The following is a 22,743-nucleotide window of genomic DNA, read 5'->3' as shown; positions in this document are numbered from 1 at the left end:
AGGTTAGAAGTTTGAGGAAGGCTTGACACGGGAGATTCAATTAAGACGCAAGACGCGACCGGGTAGAATGAAGACACCTGGACACCTTGACACCCTATTTCTCGGGCTATAAGGCTCCACTAGGCCCTACTCTACATATGGACTGGTGTCTCGTACACACACTGCCACCAGAGCCACGTCGGATTGTGACTAGTTCCTCAATTAAGGCGGACACTTTTCGCTAGATTCTTCTCGACGAAATCTTGTCATCCAGGACCTCCACTTCTGACACTTTCAGCTGTTCCGGTTGGTCACCGTGGGCTCCATTGAGGGTTCGGTGCGCCTCTTTGCCGGCCGTTCCGTCTTCGTGGACTAACTAAATCCCAGTTGGTTATGTAAGTTCTTACATAGGATCAGGGGTTCGTCAACGTAGCTTAATTTCAAGAAGCACGAAGTGCATGCAGATAGATAGACTCTTAACTATATTATGTACTCTGTACTACTAGTCATAACTCTAGGGCTGGTGAGGTCAATGTCACCCCGGCAGAAGGTGTCCATTGACCAGGACACGTACGCCGTACCTGACCCATATCCCTTGCGGCGCAGGTCAACCTGTCTGTGCCGTTGTTTCAGCCCATTTGAAGCACCATGACTCTATTTCCAGTCTCCTTGCATGGCCAATTGCATCACTGGTTGGTTAAGCATCCCATTCAAACTGTTCCTGTAAGTATAACTGTTCAGGCTGGTATTGTTGTGTTGGATTTGAGTGTTTTTTGGATTGGGGAAGACCATGACGCACTGGAATGCGGGGCCTTTCGGTTGGTTTCCACGCCGTCAAGTCTTCAGCATGCCATGTTCCATGTTCGGAGATGTCCATCAGCTCTATGACAGGGCGCTTGGCTGATACAGTTAGAGAAGGTTGCATGCTTGAATTCCCCCTCATCGTTTCAGATGTACTCCGTAGTTCGTCACCAGGTACTCTGGAGAGTCTCCCGGGCTGTGATGGGTCCCCCAGGCAGCTAGGTGTTGGTTTCTCTAAACAATGACATCGATGGGGCTGTGTCAATCATCCACTGGGGGGAAAAGCCGTGGTGGTTGTAGATGAGGAGAAACAAATCCCGGATATTCCCCGGGAGATGAAGATGAATATGAATGGTAGAGAAGGAGAGATAGAATCAGAAGAGTAGAGCTGTAAAACTGCAAGAATGAACAAAACTGGTAGAGAATAGAAAACAATAGTTATTGTAACCTAGACGCAATTCCAACATTGAAGTTGGAAAAAAACGTGAAGTTGAGGGAAAAACACTCTCTCCACCATTTCCCTCGACCATCCGAATCTCTCCCACCCCCAACATCTCTCTTCTCTCTTCCCTCCCTTTTCTACCTTTTTCCTCAGACACGCTTCTTTTTCAACTTCTTTTTTTCTTACTTTTTTTTTTTGCTTCTCATTTTTCCATTCTATATTTCTTACGCGATTTTGCTTCGGTGAGACCTTCTTCCCCCTTCTCTCCACTGCCTTGGTCTCCCGGAGCCGCGCAAACTAACTTGCTTCTCCAGCCACCTCGATCCCTTGGTCTCTCGGTGATCTCCCCATCGCTCGACTTTTAGTCCTCACTTGACGCTCCTTTGTGTCAGGACTTCTTTATTATTCCTTTCAATCCTATGCATACGAGTTAAAGCGGTCCTTCACGAAGTGATTGAAACGAGAATCTTGGTCTTAACTGGCTCGATTCGTCTTTATTCGTCTTTTTCTGGTCAACAGGCAACATACGTAAGATTGATCTCTCTCCATACTCCTACTTGCCTATTCTCGCTTGATGTTTGATGATTTGACTTCTCTCTTTATTGTTCCATCTTCTTCTTCATCTTCTTCATCTCTACATTGCACTTTGCACCTTCCTGTTTTAACCTCAGCTGCTTTGTCAACCCCTCCCCTCCCCCCCGTTTCTGCGCCCCCCGTTGATTATACCGCAAACCCATTGCATTTGCCTCAACTAACATCGGCTTTGCTTCATTCCGAGGTCACAGGGTCTCTTCATCGGATATTCTCATCGATATCCTCACGTCTTGCGCAACGTTGTTCCCCCCTCCTTATCTTACCATCGCTCCATCTCGGTTTTAAATCCCACCACATGGTGCTGGCAACGCTCACGCGCTTTTAAGCACCAATCCTACGCCAAAGTATCATCTCTATCGGTCCCTTTTGGTATTCGCGCTGGCTCTCATAGAGTGGAAAGGGAAACCAATATTTACCTGCCTTACCCCAAGGCATTCACCAGATAAAAAATAATGTTGCCGGTGTCTCGACCCGATAGTCAGATGAGTTTCAACTACATTCCCACCTCTCAGCCCATGTCGGGTACCTCGACTGGGCGCAGCTCGCCCAGTGACTTGGCTGGATCCGGATCAGCAAAGGCACCGTTCGGTCCACCTGGGTCCATCGGCGCTGCGAGACTTGGGGCTGGATCCCCCTCTGAGTTGGGGGGTCGTTTGTATCCCAAGCGGTCAGTCAATACTATGAACAAGAGGAATCGGAAGTGATGGTGAATTTGGAAACTGACCGATGGCATGTTCAATTCTATAGAGCCCGCGAAATTCAAGCACAAGAAGGTGTTTCCCCGAACATTTGGGGTCCCCCAACCAGTGGTCACTCCACCCCGCTTCGTGAGAACATCCCCGAGTCGCCTAGCCAGGATAGCTTCCCCGACCTGATGCCCACATCCAATGGTTCGCTGTCCGGCTCTGGGCGCAGAGCTCGAGCTGGCACTGTGCCTTCACGATTCCCGCCGATGGCTACACTGAGTGAATTGGATCTCCAGCAACCGTTTATGTCTCAGACCTCACGACCCACGCCATCTACCAGTCCTTTCCGTCCCCCGGGTGTCTCTGGAATCGATACAGGAGCTAATGTTGTAAGCTCGGGTGCACCTAATCCGGCTATGTTGTCACGTCTTCGAGCTGGCTCGATGCCCCAGAGGAGCGGCCTGCTTGGCTCAACCAACCCTTTCGGCCCTTCCTTGTTCTCTTCAAACTGGTCCACCGGTCGCGAGCGGGCTACAACCTTGACCAGTATTCGTTCTTCCGAAGACCCAACTTCGCCAAGCGCTTCTTCGTTCTCGCGGGATGGACTCACAGATTCGGACAGAACCCTGGATTACCTCGGACTCGCGGAAAATCCCCAAGCTTCACGAGCCAGCCTTTCACGACCATCCATGGAGGCTCTTATGCAACAGCAGCAGCAGCAGCAAGCCCAGGGGCTACCAGGGCTTCTGGCTGACATGGCAATGATTAAGAGCAACAACCGCTTCCGGTCTTACTCGGTTAACGCCAAGGAGAAGTACGCAGATGATGAGGATATGGAATATGAGAACCGCTACTCGCAGCTTCCTTCTGGAACCCTCACACCCACCGCCGCTGCGACGGCTGCTCAACTCGCTGCTACACAGGCCCAAATTCACCAGCATAATCTCGCTGTGAAGGCGTTTGCAACCCACGCTTCAGTCAACCGACCCCGCGCACGAACTGCTGGTATCTTGGAAGCTCCCCCAACTCGCTCGTCTATTCGAAACTACCTTGCCACACCCTCGCGTCTGGACAACTCCTTCAATGCGGATGACCTCATGTTGGAGAATGAGTACGATGAGCTTTCTGATGCTGTTCTTGGACTGCAGCTGGGTGGTGCTGGTGCTGGTTTGCGTGCAGCGCATGAGATGGTGGATGAAAACAATCAAGATGGACCTACACGAGCTCTATGGATTGGTAGCATTCCTGTATCGACAACTGTCACTTCCCTTGAGGCAATCTTTGGTATCTACGGAAAGATTGAGTCCACTCGTGTGTTGACACACAAGAACTGCGGATTCGTTAACTTTGAGCGCCTTGAAAGTGCCGTGCAAGCCAAGTCACTGTTGAATGGCAAGGAGATCTTTCCTGGTGCAGGGCCCGTCCGAATTGGATATGCCAAGGTTCCTGGTGCCTCTGCTGGTGGCACGCCTGGCGCGAATGGCATTCAGTCTTCCCCAACCCCGGATCCTAGCTTCAAGTCCAACCTGGGAGTAGGAGAGGGTATTGACCGAGCAGACACTCGCTCTATTCCTCAGATTCCTGCTCTTGTTGACCTCTTGCCCGAGATGCTTGAGATCGTACAGGAGTTTGGAGCCAATGAGGAGGACTCTCGCAACATCAACAACACTATTCAGACTGCTATTGCTTTCGATGCATTCGAGGATGAGATCCCTTCTGTTCAAGAGCCTAGCCAGACTCGCATGTTTGACGCCCCTCGTCTTCGTGACATTAGAAAGCGAATTGACAATGGAGCCTGCTCTATTCAAGAAATCGAAGAAACAGCTGGAGCAATGCTCCCTGAGATTGCTGAACTCTCGTCTGACTACTTGGGTAACACCGTTGTTCAGAAGCTCTTCGAATTCTGCTCAGAGTCCACCAAAGAGCAAATGCTCACGCACATCGCGCCCAATCTTGCTGAAATCGGTGTCCACAAGAACGGAACTTGGGCAGCTCAGAAGATTATAGACGTTGCTAAGACACCAGCTCAGATGAACTTGATTGTGGATGCTCTCCGTCCCCACATCGTTCCTCTTTTCCTTGATCAGTTTGGAAACTACGTTCTTCAGTGCTGCTTGCGCTTTACCGCCCCTTTCAACGACTTCATTTTCGAGAGCATGCTCAGTAGAATGTGGGAGATTGCCCAGGGTCGATTTGGTGCCCGAGCCATGCGAGCTTGTTTGGAAAGCCACCACGCAACCAAGGATCAGCAACGAACACTCGCGGCTGCCATCGCGCTCCACAGTGTTCAGCTGGCCACAAATGCGAACGGTGCTCTCCTGCTTACTTGGTTCCTTGACACTTGTACATTCCCCCGTCGCCGCACTGTGCTTGCTCCCCGCCTGGTTCCCCATCTTGTGCATCTTTGCACCCACAAGGTCGCCTATCTTACCGTCCTCAAGGTCATCAATCAGCGCAACGAGGCCGAAGCTAGGGACACTGTGCTCAAGGCCTTGTTTTTCAGCCCTGGAGATGAGGTTTTGGAGAAAATCTTGAGCGATCAAACCTCTGGTGCTACTTTGATCTTCAAGGTGTTGACTACTCCTTTCTTTGATGAGTCTATGCGCGGCGAGGTGGTGAAGAATGTTGCCAAGGTTTTGACTAAATTGAAGGCTTCCCCAAGTCAAGGATATAAACGCTTGATGGACGAAGTGGGTCTCTCTCGCGGAAATGGCCATGAGCGTCATCATGGACGCGACCATTCTGCTACCCCAGAGAAGTCGCACCGCCAATCTTCTCGACATGGAAGCACAGCAGCTGGGTATCCTGGGCAGCCCCCCATGGATCGCCAGTATGGTGGACAGTACGCTCCTAACATGGACTCTCGTTCTATGTCTGCTGATCAAAACAATATCAACCAACTTGACCCATACGCGAGCAATGGTCTAAATGGATTCCCGAACCCCTTGAATGGCCTCGGCGGAGCTGCTGGCTTCCAAGACTCTGTGAACCAGCTTCCTCCCCAATTGCAGTATTCAGGTTATCTGCCTGCTCAAGGTCGCGGCGTGTCTTCCGGTGGTATGTACCAAAACATGCCCGGTGCCAACTACGGCTATCCAGTAGGCACCCCATCAGTTGAGAACTTGCGCTCTATGTCCAATCAACAAGCATCGCAGCTGCCCGGTGGATACAACCCCATGCTTGGCCAGTCCAACTATGCCCCGCAGCAGTTCAGCCCAGTAATGGCTCCTACCCAGCTCTATCAATACCCTCCGCAGTCTTACCCCCAAGCACAGCCTGTGCAGGGACAATCTGGCGGAGGCCGACGTGGACGGGTGAGTAACATCCCCCCTACAATACCTTAATCTCACGTTGCTGACCACCCCTCCAGCGTTAACATTTGCATATGATTTTCTAATCAAATCTTCCGTGCTTTCACCTACTGTATAAATTCATCTTCTCACCTTCTTCTTTATCTTTTTTTATTTTTTTCTTTGGCCATCTATCATGGAGATTCAGCGGATTATCTAGCTTTATGTGTTGAGAAGCCATATTTCCTCTCGCTTTGATCGGACGCTGGATCGCCGTTAGAGGAGAGACAATATGACTGAGGACTTTGGTGGCTGGAACAAAAAAAAGTGCGTGGTGTCTGGGAGGATGACACAGACTCGGATGTATCTTCATGGAGACAGCGTTTTCTTTTTTCGAATGACCGTGTATCTTCTGATCGGATGATCTTCCCGAACCTTCATTGATCTGTTTATTTATTTGGGCTCAGCCTCAGATTGTCCCCGTTTATACCTGCGATGGATAAATTTCTAATTGAATCCGCTCCATGAGATATTGATATGTCTGGGAGTGAGTAGGATTTTGTGTAAACATTAGTCAATAACTTAGTGCATTACACCGAGAGGCTTTTATTATATCATGCAAGTTTTCTCTAATCACCTGCGCAGGTGGGCATATATATATATATATTAGAACTTGAAGTTGTAGCTCCGGCTATGCCGTCCAGGGCTGTATATTATAACTACATCTATACCCAAAGTCTTCGTACCTGAGACCGTAAATTAGTACTACTAGTATATAAATCCTTATGTAACCTATAGATCCTTAGAAAGCTAACTATATACTATATATAATATACTACTAGTCTTCTTTTTTCATAATAGTTTAATCTACTCTCGGTAACGGACGAATTAGATTACTAATCTAAGAGTAGGGTCCCTCGTATATATAATAGCTCAGCTTCTATCTCTTTTTCTCTTCTTTAACATTGATATTGCTTATTCTTTGCACCATCCCCTATAGTATAGCTACATGGAGGAGGTCGGCCGGCATATTTACATATTTGGACGTTTGCTTGGGTTGACCCACTCACAGGTATAGACCAATCAGATAATTGGTCCGAGAGTGGGCTCCCTACATGTACGTAGTATAGCTTCCCTCTCTCCTCTTCCCTTTTCTTCAACGTTGTTATTCGTTGTTTTTGCACCCTTTCTCCATTTCGGTAGAGACGTAGGCACCTTATCAGATCCTTCTCTTCATAGTAGAGCTGTAGGCGTATATCACACCTAGTAGATCTGCGAATCTTGTCTTCAATAAAGGCGTTTCTGTTTTGATTGAGGTCATCCCTAGTATGAGATCGTGAATAGACTTAAGTATTTGTCAGTACATTATTCCACAGTCACTATGAGGTACTTCTGAACCAAGAGATAGATCATACGCATGCAAGTGTCTTGTGGGTTTGTGGGTCATTTGTGTAACGTTGTCTGAAAGAGATCCAATCGTGCATAATGCAATGTAACATGCAGCAGTGGATAGTCAAACTAGCGGTCACACAATCCTTGATAGTACCTGTTGATTGTACATGGGTGCCTTAGACATACAGTAAACGAACTCTCATGCTCCTATTCAACTGGGTTCTTACTACCCAGATTCGGTCTTGTCGCCGAGTCCTCTGTAGATTCTTTCCAAAAACACTTGCCGCGTGGAGTGAAAGACCCATATTTGACCACGCATAATGTACACAGTAAAGACTGTAGGAGTTTTCATTCAGCCCGCAAAGGACGTCGCCACGGCGATGACGTTCTTTCTTTGGCCAGAACATACTAGTATGTATAAGAAAAATACTACTTAATAATGGTTACACACGATACCCACATGCATGAGTGAGGTTCTTTGCAGACCGCTGTTATCGACATCCAAGCATAGTTCGCTAATCTTCTTTCTCGTTCTAGGAGAAAGGTATTCAAATCCCCCTGGCTCGGGCTGGAAAAAAGCTATAAAGCAGAAGTCGGGTCCCGATAAATTCATTGATTAAATCTAAACCTAACAGAACAATTCCATTTTACCAAATCGTCTTCTACCACCTGCGTCCCACCATTGCACCTATTCCGATATGTTTTCCACACTCGAACTTGCATTTCACACCATTCAGCCGAGTTCCAATTCGAACACGCTCGTGAGTATTCACATGAGAAAGCAATTACGAGGCTTCGTCATTGATTGACTTTTCCCATTCCTTATCTGAGAGCTGTCACGGGTTGACATCGTTAGTCACTGGTATTTTCTTCATAGTCAAGGGAGTTCGGCAAATTGAAGAAGAGCATATCTCAGACGAAGATGGGCAATTGAGGTATTGATCTGATGAGTGTTTGGCGCATAAATGGCGCTTGCATTTTGCGCAGCTCATCCCGCGTAAGGATGCCCTTGTACAATCGGGCATCGAACAAGTTGCAAATCTAGGACTTTGTTCTGAGACAGAGGCTTTGGCCTCGTTGTTATGCTTCAGAGTCTTTTCCTGCTGCAGTAAAAAAGCTTGAAGTCGCGTGTCATCGACCCATTCATACAGGCAGTCCTGGTATCATATCTTCAAGTCAAGATATATGGGAATCCCAGAAGCTGTTGATATGATGCCTTTAGTCAGACACTTGGCTTCATTTGGAGCCAAAGCTGGTTTTGGAGAATTGCTAATACCACCCCTCAAATGGCTAAACCCACCCCTTCTAAGCTCACCGCCGTATTTGTAATACCACGAGGCACAAAGGCATCAATTTTCTGCCGGCAGCATGAATACGGTCCAGAATTAAATTAAATCTCCACGTAAAAAGCTTCCATTTTACCACACATTTAACGACATTTAATATGCAAGCAAGTTATCTCATTCCAAGCTTAACCTAAAGAGGAAACAGGGGCTGATTTTAAAAACACCGGAAAATGCATTTTCAGTCGAATTAACTGGCAAATCTGTTGATCTGCGGACATCCAGGCCTTTTATGCCCCTCCACGCCCCAATTTCCACACGTATCGGGTCTCCTCCGCGATTGCTGAGTTGCTGGCTGCTGTGAGCCTTGTTGGGACCATTGCTCATAAAACTCACGATCTACAGCATCTTCAACGGCACCTAGCTGCTCCCATAAGCTTGGGATCCGCCTGGACCTCGCCTGACCGCCCATTTTAAATTACACCGCCTTGTTAAGGGCTCATATTACAAATACGGCAGAATTTCCCAAAGCGGCTTAGAAGGGGTGGGTTTAGCCATTTGAGGGGTGGTATTAGCAATTCTCTGGTTTTGGATTTCTGCCTGAAATATAGGGCCTAGAAGAGACACCGCCCTTGTAAATACAGTAATGGAGGAGTCACCTGACTATAACGCCTAATATAAATTATGTAGCGCTGTCTGATTGTTGCCTAGTGTCTGGGTTTATAGTCAGAATGCCTGATTGTCGACAAGAGGATCTAAATGAATCAATTCTGTTTCATACTAGAGATGACACAATTCTATTAGTGGATATACCACATTCAATCGCCCAAGCACAACGATTATCACAGGGCACGAACATCAGGGAACTCCAAATATCGCCAGAATCAGTTGATTTCAAAACCAAGAATCATAGATCAATTCTCTCGCTTTCTCCTCTAGAAAAGTCCTATGATTCTTCTACAGAGCCAAAAACACAGTCTGCACGTGCTAAAGTGCTCTCTCGAATCTCGTCGAGCGAACAGCGGTTTCATGGTCAGTTTATTCTGCCACTCGTGGCTAGTGCACTGGATGAGATCAGAGCAGAATATAAATCTCATAACCAGAGATGGTGTCTTCCTAGAGTTCTTCATGAAGAGGGACATCGGGGACATCAAGAGGAATCGAAACTGGATGAACTCTCATCTGCTACCAAGAGGAAACGGATTTTCGAACATTCGACGAGCGAATGTGTTGCAGAGTTCACTGTCAAAGATGAACTGAACAACGATCTAAGACTTTCAATCAATGAGCCGCCAACGATTTTATCTTGCACATCTTCCAATTTATTTCCTTCAGTCAGCAAGCTTACCAACACTGTGGTAAAGAATCCATCATCGAAGGACGCGACTTTATTAATTGGCAGCCCTAGCAAGGATAATGAAGATAGCGAATCATTTTACTCAAGAGAATGCACGATTCCACCTCATTCAAACTTTGCACTTTGTACGCTTCCATTGTCACGACAAGAACCTCTCGACAATCCCATTCCTGGATTATCCAGCAACCACCTTTTCAACTTGATACTCTTCGATCCGCCCTGGCCAAACCGTTCAGTCAAGCGAAGTAGAGAGTACGAAACGCATTCATACAGCGATATGGATTTACTGAGCAAGTGGATTCGTGATGTTCTGCGTGTACACGCGTACCGGCCACCCCGTGACACCAAAGAGAACTTATTTTCGTCAGCACTCCCACCCTTGGCACCGAACGGCAAACAAAATTCAAGCCAAGAAAACTTTGCAGCTATTTGGATCACAAACTCCGAAAAAGCGCGGAAAGTTGCCTACGAAGCACTTCTGGGATCTGGGTTCATTATTTACGAGGAATGGATCTGGATTAAGACCACTGCTAGTGGAGAAGCTGTTTGTCCACTAGATGGAATCTGGCGAAAGCCATATGAGATTCTCGTCATAGGCCGAAGATACCAGACCTCCATGATCCCAGATTTGGATATAAACCTTGGGTCTACGGTGCAGAGTGCTGAAGATGATTTACTCGGCGTAGACCCGGGTACGATCCCTAGAAGAGTGATCGCTGCTGTTCCGGACTTGCATTCACGGAAGCCAAACTTGAAGCCAATATTTGAGCGATTATTGTTCAACTCCAGATCGAAGGAGGGAGGCTTGGAATCTTTACTCGAATACTCGGCTCTAGAAGTCTTTGCTCGCAACTTAACAGCCGAGTGGTGGGCTTGCGGAAATGAAGTTCTGAAATTCAATGATCGCAATCATTGGATAGAGCAGGATGACTCAATCTGATCAGCCTGATCTATAATCATCAATAAGCGTTCGCTTTTCTTGGAGATACCGAAATACATCGCCGATGTTAATACATGCGACCGAGCATGATCCCAGTTGAAACGCATTTCTTTAATATACGAAGCGGAGTGTAATGACCACTATTTGGGGTCTTCCAAATATTCGGGGAGACATCTGATGCTTGAATTTTCGCGAGCTACCCTTTCACGGCCATCTATGGAGCCTGCTCCATTCAGGAAATTGAAGAAACAGCTGGCGCAATATCCTTGAGATTGCTGAACTCTCGTCTGCTACTTGGGTAACACCGTTTTTCAAAAGCTTTTTGAGTTCTGCTCAGCGTCCACCAAAGAGCAAATGCTTACTCACATTGCGCCTCATCTTGCAGAAATTGGTGTCCCCAAGCACCGAACTTGACACGAAAGCGCAAATGGATAATTATATGTATACATGTACACACAACATTGTACATATTTAGACTCAGTGGACAAACAAATATCACTTGGCTTTAAAGCGAAACATTTGCAGAACCTCTCCCAACCTCTTCTGTCCTTCATTGTTCTCTTCAAAATGGTCAACCGGTCGCGAGCGGGCTACAACCTTGACTAGGGCCATTGCCAAGCAGCAGGATACCGGGGAGGTAGAGGCGGTCACCGCTGGGGGCTAAAGTGACACCCGCTTAGACATCGCGGAAAATGGCCGCGGCTTACCAAAAGTCGATTGTTCAGCACAAAATGTGCTTGAGCACTTGGGAATACTCTTGTATAATTGGCTATGTAGCATATGTATACTGAATTGGTGCAACTTCGGATGAGAAGGATTGCAATCGAGAACCAAAAGAAAAATAGATATAAAGCGAGAAATGAGTACAAGAATCGAACACACGTACATTTCCATGCTCGGCCCCACTTGGTTCTCCTTTATCAAGCTATACTAATGAACTGATCGGCCCCAGAAAAACCCCGGAGCTATCGTGATTTCGGATCATCTTTCGCCTTTCGCCTTTCGCCTTACTCTTCTTCTTGAATCTCTGCCCCTATTTCCCATTCAAACACTGACCACGTTTCACACGTGAGGTGCAACATAACGGTAACGGCCGAAAATCATGTCACAACCAGAAAGCAATGATGCCCACGATCAAGAAAAAGGCCCTGATACCACGCTAGCAGATAATGAGCTAGCTAACTACGCACAACGACCTGCTTGTTTCAGCTCGACTATCCAAGAATGCTTATTCGTGTTGACAGCCACAATGGCCATCGGACAACAATCGTTTTTCCAGGGCAGCATTGTCGGTGTGACTGCATCAATTGGAGCGGATCTGCACATGAACTCAGCAGAAATTACGTGGATTAATGCAGGAGCCTCGTACGTACCCTTCTATTTATGATGGCCTTCATGTCTAGATTCCAACGAAACTAGCCTTCATTTTTATGCTAGAAGTCGCTAACAATATTAATCAAACAGACTAAGCAGCGGTGCTTTCCTCCTGACATTCGGTAAACTCGCCGATATGTTTGGCCGCAAGGTTCTTTTCATTATCGGCATGGCTGGATTTTCCATATCCCTTTTAATCGCTGGCTTTGCTACAAATGCTATGTATCTGGACGTTTTCTCGGGAATCCTAGGTCTCTTCGCTGCTGCAGTAGTTCCACCTGCTGTAGGTGCGCTGGGTGCTGTGTATGAGAAACCCTCCAAACGCAAGAACCGTGCCTTTGCTTGCTTCAGTGCTGGGAACCCGCTTGGATTTGTGGGTGGTATGATCATTTCGGGTGTCGCTTCCCACGAGTCCAACTGGCGCGCGTCGTTCTGGGCTCTTGCTGTTGTTTACGCCATTTTTACGGTCTTGACGGTTTGGACTGTGCCGGCGGATACGTTCGCTAAAACACCTATCAGTGTGGAGGCATTTAGGAAGTTTGATTTGTTGGGCACAGCTTTGATAATCGTTGGGTTTGCATTTTTCTCTAGCTCGATGTCGTAAGTGAGCCTTTTTCCTTCCTTCCTTCTTTCTTTCTTTCTCTTTTGCGCGCCCTCTATACCAAATTGCTTCAACGAACCCTTCCTATGTGTACTTGTATCTATATATGAATATTCTGGCTAACGAATGCAGATTGGCCGGAGATGCACCCGATGGTTGGAAAACAGGCTATGTACTCGCCTTGTTCATCGTCGGATTTTTCTTGATAGGAGCATTCATATACTGGGAGTCTATCGCAAAATATCCTCTGATGCCGATATGGGTGTGGAAAGATCGGAACTTCTCCCTGGTATGTCGAGCCACATTCATCTACAACAACTGCAAATCCAGCGAATCGCTAACTTGACAATCTTACAGCTTATGGGAATTTTCTGTCTTGGTTTCATGGGTTTCGCTGCTGTGACTTTTTGGCTCTCCCTCTACCTCCAACAAGTCAAGCATCTTTCTGCACTCGCGATTACCGCAAGGTTAATGCCGATGGTTGTCAGTGGTGTCACAGTAAACATCATTTGCGCATTAGTCCTTCACCGTGTCAGCAACACAATATTGACCGGCATCGGATCATTGGCATACACCGCTGCGTTCCTTATATTAAGCTTCATGAAGGAAGACTCGATTTATTGGGCGTTTATCTTCCCTGCCTTAATACTTGTGGTCGTTGGCGCAGATATTCAATTCAACGTTACCAACGTACGTATATCATTCTCTATGCTGATTGATTGGTTGACTCGACCCGTTATGCATGTGCTTGGTGGCTAATGTGTTGAGAATTTAGATGTATGTCATGTCTTCGCTCCCTTCGCATCAACAATCTGTTGCCGGTGGAATCTTCAATACAGTTAGCAAGCTTTGCAACACCCTCGGACTTGGTATTGCAACATCTGTCGAAGGTGCGGTAGCTAAGTCGTCTACTTCGGCTATTAGGCCTTATCTCAGTACATACTGGTTTGCTGCTGGAGCTGCTGGCATATCACTGCTTATGGTGCCGTTTTTGACGCTGGGAACGCAAGGCGGAATGCCATCTGAGGCAGATCAAAATGGGTCTGGAGGGGAGGGTAGCATTGACACAAGCGATATAAGGGCAATAATTGAGAGTGGTCCTGTAGCTCCGGGGACAGAGACAGTGCTCGATACACCAGTTGTGGAGAAGCCCGCCGTGGAAAGTGGTCGTTAGGGAGAATGTCTTTATCGCAAGCGGTTGTTTTGAAAACAAAATGGATATCACTCAATCACTGGTCGCTTGTGATTTGGACAAAGATTATAAAGAGGGTACGATGATTGATTACAGACCTAGTAATGAGTGGTTGATTGTATAGACATTAGATTTCATAGTCATCAATAATTTCGTGATTTATTTCTCTAGAATATTCGTAAAACTAGAAGCAAGTCATACTAGCCACCGTATATATAGAATAAACCCTAACCGATAAACGCCATAAAATCAATCATCATACTGAAACTTTTTAATCAAACACAGGTCCCAAGCTAACAAGACTAAATCTCAAATCAGGATTTCCTCCCTTAGCCTCCATCTCCAAAAACTTCCTAACTCCAAGCTTCAACGCAGTCTCACTCAATGCATCCTCATCCTCTCCAAGCGAACCCCTCGCCAAAGGTCCCTTCCGTCGTCCATCAAGCTCCCACAAAGTCCCATCAACACCCTTCACAAACGCCACAAAATGCAAATCAATATCATCCTCAGCACCTGGCGCGGCCGTATCACCCAGTTTTGCAGCATCCGCATGCGCACTTTCCAAAGCCTTGCTCTCATATAACAGATCTGCACGTTTTTCAGGGCTCAACCCCTCCGCCTCCTTAAGGAGACCATCGAGATCCGAGCCGGGGATGACATGCGCTCTCGTCTCACCGTTTGAAACAGCGTGTAGAAGTCCGATTAATCCACAGGCATTGCGGATTGTTTGCTTAAACCACGTGACTGGTTCTTGGGGACCGGAGCCTGTGTAAGGTTGAATTGGCTCGTCTTCTGTTCTGCGGTGGGCTTCGTAGGTGGATGAGACGGGGAAGACGAGGAGGAGGGCGTGAGCGGGGCGGGGGACGAAGGCTAGAAGGTCCGGCTCATTGATTGAGAAGACGTCTGTGAAGCCTAGGGTTTCTGGGAGGCCGAGCTGGTGGACGAGGTGGGACATTACTTCGGGGTTGTTTTCTGAGTGTGTTAGCTGGTGCGGGGTATTTTGGGGAATGGTTTGTTTACCTAGGGGCACGAAGGCCTTTTGGGTATTGGGGACATCGGGGTTGTCGGACATGATTGTGGAAGTTTGTGGTTGATTTGTATTATATTTTGATTATCGCTTTTGATTAGACGGGGGGTTGGTGTTGATGTTGATGTTGATAGCGAAGAATGAGGAGAGAGTTGGAACTGTGGGGTCGAACATGGTAGAGATCACGCTATACCCTTTTTGGCCAGGTATGGCCACTTATAAGTACGTATAGCATGAACGCGTTAGGAGTCCATAGGACACTTGATCAACCTAGAATCATAATAATATAATACCAAATGTTAAAGGCTGGAGTATTGGACTATTATTAATATGGATCTTTATCTTCTTTTCGAGGCGCATCTGCCCAACTTGAAGCCAGCAAGGCGATGGTGAAAGTGATGGCTGAATCAATGTATGAGCCAGTAAACTGGCTGCTATGGATAAACAAGGGCATCGATGATTTGCCATGGAAAACGGCAAACGGGAAATTCCACTTTGTGATACTATATAAAGTAAGAATGTTTTCTCTCCCCCAATACTCTTCTTCCTTCTCACTAAGTCTTGCAACCTTAAACTTCATCAACCCTTTATCTCTATCATTGTCGAACCCAGTAAATAGTATACCCTTTGCAACATTTAAATCTCTAATATCACCTTTGAACATTGGGCAGATAACCCCCCGAAAAAAATCCATCTTCAAGTTCGCAGTCAAAATAAAGTATCAGAATACGGGTTTCATAGTTTGAATATGTGCAGTGAATCCTACGAATGAGGAGAAGTGATATCATCATTTCTGATAGCCCTATTGGGCTTTCGAAGATGCCGAAGTACTAGTATGGAATGCTATTTGCTGTTTCAAGGGCAGTTTTTACCGTGTTTGCTTTGTGCATAATCATAATCTCTGTGAATTTAGGTTGACGGCCGAGTTTTGCAGGGGTTGGGCCAATGCCTGATTTTAAAGACTATGATATGCATTGAGTAGATAGAAATTCCAGGTTGTTACAGTATGTATACGACGATGGGCTTTCCTACGCAGGTTGTATATGTATTTATATAGTAGATATCTGTGGTGGGCTGATCCGAGTCTTTAGTAGATATTCCCAACTTCAAAGTGTCCGAGAAAGGCTGTACATGTCTTGACAACAGGATATTCTTTAACTTTCAACTTGTACAGCCATCCTCCACGGCAGTGGAAGATGGAAAGAACGAATGTATACACACAGTATTGTACAAACTTAGACTTGTAAACAAACAACTATCATTTCTCAACAACCCCTTGGCTTTCGTCAGCTTCTGTGGAATTAGATGATTGTTTAACTTTGAAGCGAAACATGTGCAGAACCTCTCCCCAGAATGTAGTAGGCTCATCTGTTAAAGAAGCCTCGTAAGCATCGATGAGAGGACGATCCCAAATCAAGTCCAAATCTTCAAGCTTCACAATCTTGGTTCTATGAGCAAGCTTCCATCCGAAGTACAGAATAGGAGCGACAAGCTGCATGGTATAATTCTGGAAGAAACCCTGAACACTCCATGGATCAAATGCCGAGTATCCGTAGGAAAAAAGAACAATGGTCATAACAACAATTCCGACCCATGCACAATACGGCTGGAAGTATCCGACGTAAGGGAAATTACTTCGATCGAAGTTTTGTCGTTTGCAAGCCGCGTGGAACCGGAGATAAGTTATGCAGATGACCAAAAAGTCGATTAGAGCACCGGCTGTGACGAGGTCAACCAGCCAGGTGATGACTTGGGATGTGCTGCTCGACATCTGCAGGAATGACAGAAAAGGGAAACACATCACCACGGCAAGGCAGTAGACAGGAATTCCTCGCATGGTCTTTGTAAGGACTTTTGGTGCGCGGCCCTCAAGAGCAAGACCGTAGAGTGATCGAGAGGCACAGTATGTCAGGGTGTTTCCCGCAGAAAAGACAGATGTCACGAGAAGGGCATTGACAATGTGAGGAAGAATAGTGATTTTCAAGTTTGTCATGGCAATGATGTAAGGCGAAGCGCCAGCTCCCTTCGTGTTACTGTTTCCATTCAAAATGGCCTGAATGGTAGGGTCATTCCATGGAACAACAATACCAACGCATATGGAGCTAAGGACGAAAAACAGAATGAATCGCCAATAGATCGTCTTGAAGGCTGATTTGATATAGACACGAGGACGCTTGGCCTCTGCCGAGGTCATCGAGATATACTCAGGGCCGACGATGCAGAAAGCAGCAGACCATAGAGCGGATAGGAGCCCTTCAAATCGACCTAGATTTCCAGCAGCACGATACGGGGCAAATGCACTGGGGTTATTCCAGTAACGAAACCCGTATGCGTCGTGTTGAGGATTTCCGCCAACCATTGTGATGAAGGTGAAAAAGAATAGAATGAAGATCAGAATGACCTTGCCAGATGATAACCAAAATTCAGCTTCGCCAAAGGCAGAGACTGCAAGGGCATTGATAAGACTAATTTATTTTGATGAGTAATGGACCTTGTATGAGTAATGTTCAAGTGATATAATGGGAAGAGATCGTTGGAAGCATACGAACGAGTGAAGGGTGGAAATTTATCGAGGGAAGGGAGGGGAAAGAAATAGACGATATAATCAAAACGAGAGGGAAGGGTAAATGATCATACCCATAGAGAACAATACAGGCTGCACACACTGCAGCAACAGGAATGTCATCTCTCCAGTAGCTTAAAATCAAATTGATGGCGGTGATTTCGAATGGAATCATGAGGGCTTCATAAATGAAGAAATTCCATCCAACCATGAAACCCAGCGCATCATCAACCCACTTTCCAGCGAGTCGAATAAAGCCTCCAGGAACGGGATGTAGCGTAGTCATCTCAGCGATGCAATTATTGACACAGGCCAGTACAACGCAGTAGAAAGTATACGCCAGGAACAGGCTGGCAGGACCACCGGCTGCTAATCCATTTCCGATTGTAACAAAAAGGGCTGTACCAATGGAGCCGCCAATAGCTATGAGCTGGATCTGTCGATTCTCAAGTCTTCGTTGAAGACCATTGGGGTTTTCGACTTCTCCCTCGGCGGGGTTGCTATCGGTATCTAGGCCAGCCTTAATACTTTCGGCTTTCGGGGCCATCTTATCTTCGTAAATGTCGCTATCGGACATTTTGGACAAGGGTGTCCAATGTGGTGAAAGGCCAGTGTGCTGCTTTGGATGGCCGGGCTGAGATCGCGTGGGCTTGTACGAAGTAGATCAATCCTGGCCTGGGCAAGTCATACGGGGCAAGTGAAACGTGAAAAGAACACCAAAGGGCGAATGAATAGACCACCAATTCAAATCACGCAAAGCCCAGCTTTTATAAAATTCGCTAATAACGAGTGGGGTCCCTAGGTCGAAGCACGATGGAACGCCGCATTGAGTCTACTCTGAATCCGGGGGTCGCATGGCTCGGTATCCCGCTTTGACCCATTTCGTGATGAGCACTGAGCCGGATCAATATCCCCATTCGTTTTCTTCTTCACTGTTCTGTACTTTTTGATATCTTATCAGAGGGGATCTACGCTTTGCAGGTTCGGGAATGCGGGGAAAGCTGTAATAGGGCTTTACGAAGAACAGATAAGAGCTAGATTGCCCCTTGTTCCTATGTATAGCCCCAGATGAAGCGGATCACAAACCCCTCGGGGGAGAACCCGAAGGCCTCGGGAAATCGGGACAGCTGGGGTTATCCCAAGGTTTAATCGACGAAGTCCTGCCGCAAATGGCTGTGCTGAATCTGATGGGGAGAATATACGCCATTCTTGGTGTCGGTCCTAGTGGATGACCCTGTCACATTTGATAACCCCTGGGACCTATTCAGCATAATTTTCCGATCTTGTTTTCGCAATTTCTCATTCAATCGGCAGACCCGACAGTTGTCTTGGGAGAAATTGGTGTATGAGTGTGGGGAAAGGCCCAAGCCGCCCTTTTAGCCTCAAAAGCTAAGACGGGCTACTGGCCGCCACACCTTTTCTTACCGACCACTGATGACGTCTGGTCACCTGCACTGGTAAACATATATGCAGCAGTTGATTTCAGCCACCAGTTGAGTCTTGATCGCAATGGGATCCCTTGCATCATTAACACGCGAAACATCTCAAAGATACGCGTTGGCTGGGATGGACGCTAATGTAGTAGAGATAGATGGTCTAGCCGGATTGGGTTAGCGCCATGTACCCCCAACGATGAAACTGGGAAGCGAGTCAGCTCGGTCCTCACGATCTACACAACGCAGGATATTTACCAGAAGGAGGAATTAAAGTGCTTATGAATTCGGTATGTATTCAAATTTCATCGTTATGTTAGTTGCTAACTACAATCATTACAATGATAGATGTTCCCATTCAAAGACGGAGCACAATCTTGCCGATCTGCTTGCCTTGCCATACGTACTCCACGGCTTCCTCGGCCTGCTCAAACGAGAAAGTCCTGTCAATAAGATCATTCAGTGGTGTTTCAACGGCAGCTAGGGCAGCATGCAAATCCTCCATGTCAAATTTAGAGCCGGCATTTATGCCCCTATATCCAAGTCAGCGTTTGTGGTGCACTGAATGTTGTCGAAGGGTATTAGGTAGTTTTACCTCAAGTTGATTCGTCGGTCAATGAGAGTGGGAACAAGCTCGCGCAAGGTATTTGGTTCGACCTGTTTCGAAAGATATCCAACTTGACTGACAACACCACCTCGTCGAGTACATCTCAAGCTCTTCATCAAGGTTCCAGCTCCACCATTTTCGACCACGATATCAACACCTACCCCTCCGGTAAGCTTCAGGACTTCTTCGTCCCAGTCGGGTGTCCGTGCATAGTTAACAGTGAGGATCGGTGGATTTGAATATTTTTCTTTCATTTGCTCCAATTTTGCATCACTTGAGGAGGTCAAAATAATGCGAAGTCCTGCAGCTCTTGCAAGCTTCATGGCGAAGACACTCACACCTCCAGTTCCTAATTCACCATAAGTCAGTCGCAGTATTCGAAAACAAATATCCATTCATATAGACATACCTTGAATCAACACCGTCTGCCCAATCTCCATGCCCTTCAACGCCGACCAGGCAGTCACGCCAGCACATGGTACTATAGAAGCATCAACCCAGCTCAAGTAGTCGGGGATTTTACTCAGACACTCCTCATCAAAGACGATATGATCCGCCATGACACCATCTTCATCTGCCGCCAGCCACGATCGTTTCCCCTCGCGCCCTGAGATAAATCCGGTGTCTGTAACGGGACTGACCCTATTTCCAACAGACAAACACTTGACTTTGTCACCAATAGCAATGACCTCACCCGCTGCATCATTGCACAGGATTCCATTGGCTATGACTGGCCATGGATTTCCTCCATTGGCAATATTGGCATCGCGGTAGTTGAGAGCTACGGCATGAACCTTGATCAAAACGGCCGTGGGAGCAAGTGGTAGCGGTAATGCTTCCTCCACGAATTTCAATTTGGGTGTGCCGGGAGTATAGTCATCAGTACGTCGAAAGGCACGACCGTGTGTCACTTTTGCGCTTGACATATTTGCTTTTCTTTCTTTTTGAGATATCCCGGCGATAGACTTTAGAGACTTGGTTGCGTGACTTGAGGTGTTCTTATAGAAAGCAACCGGATGGACCCTAGTCTTCGGGGTTTTCTTGATTGCTAATCGTTGGACAAAGTTAGTTGGTACTTCGGGAAATATGCCGATTTCCCCACTTCCAGAGGTTCCCGAACTTAATTCAGGGCCAACTCATTCTAGTAAAATGCACAAGTGTGGATTTAATTACCATGTAGAGGGAATAGCTTCATATGAATCAAGGTATAGAACCCACCATGATTGCGAATCATACTGTCCACGGTCAAAAGGGTATTACTAAGGCTCACCTTCCTCAGTCACAATCCAAGGCAATGTATAAGCTATGTCGATGTACAACTATTGGTACTCCGCATGTGCATGTGATGAACAAATCAAATCCTTTTTTATCGCTTTCCTGTGTTTATCGCCTGAGCCGTATGGACGCCCGTCATTGACAAACATTTGAATATTTGGCTATGTTGTAGGAATTGTTCATCGTAGTGACACACTCGTACTTGATTGATAGGCACATTCCAGTAAAGGTCAACCTGTGTGCGTGCCCTGGTCCTCAAGAAACCCCTTTGGGCCAAAAAACCTGCCCATGTTAGATTTTGATGGATTCAAATGTTGTCCTGGATTGATTATCACTGACCGGGCCGGGTCAATCTGCTGAGTCGGCAACATGCACATATCGGGGTCGGGTAGTGAGTGGGTCAAAATGTCGGATGGGACCACCGACTTTTTTTCCGCTGCATTATCAATCATTGTGTTAATGTTAATATCTTGATTTCCAAAAACTCATGCCGATAGCTTGGAGGGCTTGTTTTATTTAGTATCCTATGACCCAAAGAAATTGTGAATTGTGTTTTTTATCATTCTCTCAATTCGGCATGTTTCGAACAAAGTCTCCCGCACGTCTCCTATCTAGACAGTAAGTGAAATATCCACTTCCTCACGCTTAAGATTCAAGCTCCTAATTCCATTCTAGGCCCTACATGTCTATCCATAATCATCGAATGCGAATTCCGGTCTTACACAATGGCCGCATGAACTCCACCTCAGCGGCAGTAGAATCTGAAAACGACACCGCCAGAGCTCAAAGAAATTACCACATTGTACAAGATGTGGGCAATTTCGAAGAAAAGGAGGCAACGCGACCGGATTTCGATCATTCAAAGCCCATTGAAGTGACGAAGTCACCTTATCCACAGTGGAAATATGGGGAGGGTGTCCCTGATAATGGGGCAAGTCTAGCCCAAAAGCATCATGAAATCGATCCATACGCTCCAGACCGACATATGATCAACAATTATCGTCTATTAGTGTCTGGAATTGCACCACGCCCTATAGGATTTATCAGTACTGTCAACTCTAAAGGAGAAAAGAACCTTTCTCCTTTCAGCTACTTCCAAGTCCTCGATCACGACCCTCCAATGTTTATTGTCGGGTTCTCCTCGCGTCCTGGGCGCGTAAAGGATACTTATCGCAATCTGAAAGAAACCGGCGAATGCGTCATCAACACTGTATCTGAGAATATGATCGAGGCTGTTAATGCGAGCTCGATAGACGCACCTTATGGGGTGTCAGAATGGGATGTCTCAGGCCTCCATGAAGAAGCTTGTACTACAGTCAAGCCCTCCCGTGTTGCGGAATCTGTTTTCAGCATCGAGGGGAAAGTGGTCGATATCAAAGAATTTACCGATCATCAACAGCCTGGAATGAGTATCGCGGCTAATGTTCTCATCAAAGCGACTCGATTTTGGGTCAAAGAGGGGACTGCAGATGCAGACTACAGCCATATAGAACTAGAAAAACTCCGACCGGTTGCGCAACTTGGTGGTGTTTCTTACGGACGTGTTGTGTCGACCTTTGAGAGACCGCGAAACAAATGGGATGTTGAGGTTTCCAAGAGTGAACTGCTGCAAAAGCTAGATGCTTCAAAGCCCGATGTAAATTAGACATCCAAGTCTGATACATATGTACATTTGATATGAGAAGCAAATAAATTATCCCATCTCCTATGTATAAGGTTTATCTCCAGGGCTGCAGTGTAGAAAACATTATCTTCTCTGGAAGATAGCGCCTATTCGACCCAGAATACTAGCATACAGCATCCAGAGGTTTTGAACGTCTTATTTGACGATCACTACTGGTATTATCGCAATGATAGCAAAGAGAGCATGTGATTACTTATCTTTCGAGATGTTTGCTGCACATCAT

At 46.6% G+C, this 22,743-nt stretch overlaps 7 protein-coding genes across 7 annotated transcripts; 4 read left to right on the top strand and 3 right to left on the bottom strand.

Moving 5' to 3' along the window:
- Positions 1-2,268: 2,268 nt before the first annotated feature.
- N7478_002439 (putative RNA binding protein Jsn1) lies at positions 2,269-5,846 on the top strand (the record flags this gene model as incomplete). Its single annotated transcript, XM_056918653.1, has 2 exons — positions 2,269-2,483; positions 2,564-5,846. 2 exons carry the CDS (start codon positions 2,269-2,271, stop codon positions 5,844-5,846), a joined length of 3,498 nt encoding a protein of 1,165 aa, XP_056781811.1.
- A 3,352-nt stretch (positions 5,847-9,198) lies between these two features.
- Positions 9,199-10,764, top strand: N7478_002438 (MT-A70 family; the record flags this gene model as incomplete). Its single annotated transcript, XM_056918652.1, has 1 exon — positions 9,199-10,764. One exon carries the CDS (start codon positions 9,199-9,201, stop codon positions 10,762-10,764), a length of 1,566 nt encoding a protein of 521 aa, XP_056781810.1.
- Positions 10,765-11,866: 1,102 nt separating this feature from the next.
- N7478_002437 (uncharacterized protein) lies at positions 11,867-13,913 on the top strand (the record flags this gene model as incomplete). Its single annotated transcript, XM_056918651.1, has 5 exons — positions 11,867-12,129; positions 12,229-12,738; positions 12,872-13,028; positions 13,097-13,429; positions 13,515-13,913. The coding sequence occupies 5 exons, from the start codon at positions 11,867-11,869 to the stop codon at positions 13,911-13,913; spliced, it is 1,662 nt and encodes a 553-aa protein (XP_056781809.1).
- A 289-nt stretch (positions 13,914-14,202) lies between these two features.
- Positions 14,203-15,003, bottom strand: N7478_002436 (ubiquitin carboxyl-terminal hydrolase; the record flags this gene model as incomplete). The annotated part of the gene is made up of 1 exon (XM_056918650.1): positions 14,203-15,003. The coding sequence occupies one exon, from the start codon at positions 15,001-15,003 to the stop codon at positions 14,203-14,205; it is 801 nt and encodes a 266-aa protein (XP_056781808.1).
- Positions 15,004-16,216: 1,213 nt separating this feature from the next.
- On the bottom strand, positions 16,217-18,098 carry N7478_002435 (amino acid permease/ SLC12A domain-containing protein; the record flags this gene model as incomplete). Its single annotated transcript, XM_056918649.1, has 2 exons — positions 16,217-17,423; positions 17,596-18,098. The coding sequence occupies 2 exons, from the start codon at positions 18,096-18,098 to the stop codon at positions 16,217-16,219; spliced, it is 1,710 nt and encodes a 569-aa protein (XP_056781807.1).
- Positions 18,099-19,312: 1,214 nt separating this feature from the next.
- Positions 19,313-20,487, bottom strand: N7478_002434 (zinc-dependent alcohol dehydrogenase family protein; the record flags this gene model as incomplete). The annotated part of the gene is made up of 3 exons (XM_056918648.1): positions 19,313-19,487; positions 19,550-19,910; positions 19,971-20,487. 3 exons carry the CDS (start codon positions 20,485-20,487, stop codon positions 19,313-19,315), a joined length of 1,053 nt encoding a protein of 350 aa, XP_056781806.1.
- Positions 20,488-21,518: 1,031 nt separating this feature from the next.
- N7478_002433 (flavin reductase family protein) lies at positions 21,519-22,481 on the top strand (the record flags this gene model as incomplete). Its single annotated transcript, XM_056918647.1, has 1 exon — positions 21,519-22,481. The coding sequence occupies one exon, from the start codon at positions 21,519-21,521 to the stop codon at positions 22,479-22,481; it is 963 nt and encodes a 320-aa protein (XP_056781805.1).
- Positions 22,482-22,743: the final 262 nt, after the last annotated feature.

Source organism: Penicillium angulare, assembly GCF_028827245.1.
Source record: "Penicillium angulare strain IBT 27051 chromosome Unknown utg000003l_segment0_segment0, whole genome shotgun sequence".
NCBI lineage: Eukaryota > Fungi > Ascomycota > Eurotiomycetes > Eurotiales > Aspergillaceae > Penicillium > Penicillium angulare.
Note: the sequence above shows the minus strand (reverse complement) of the source record. Positions and strands in the feature narration are given on the sequence as shown.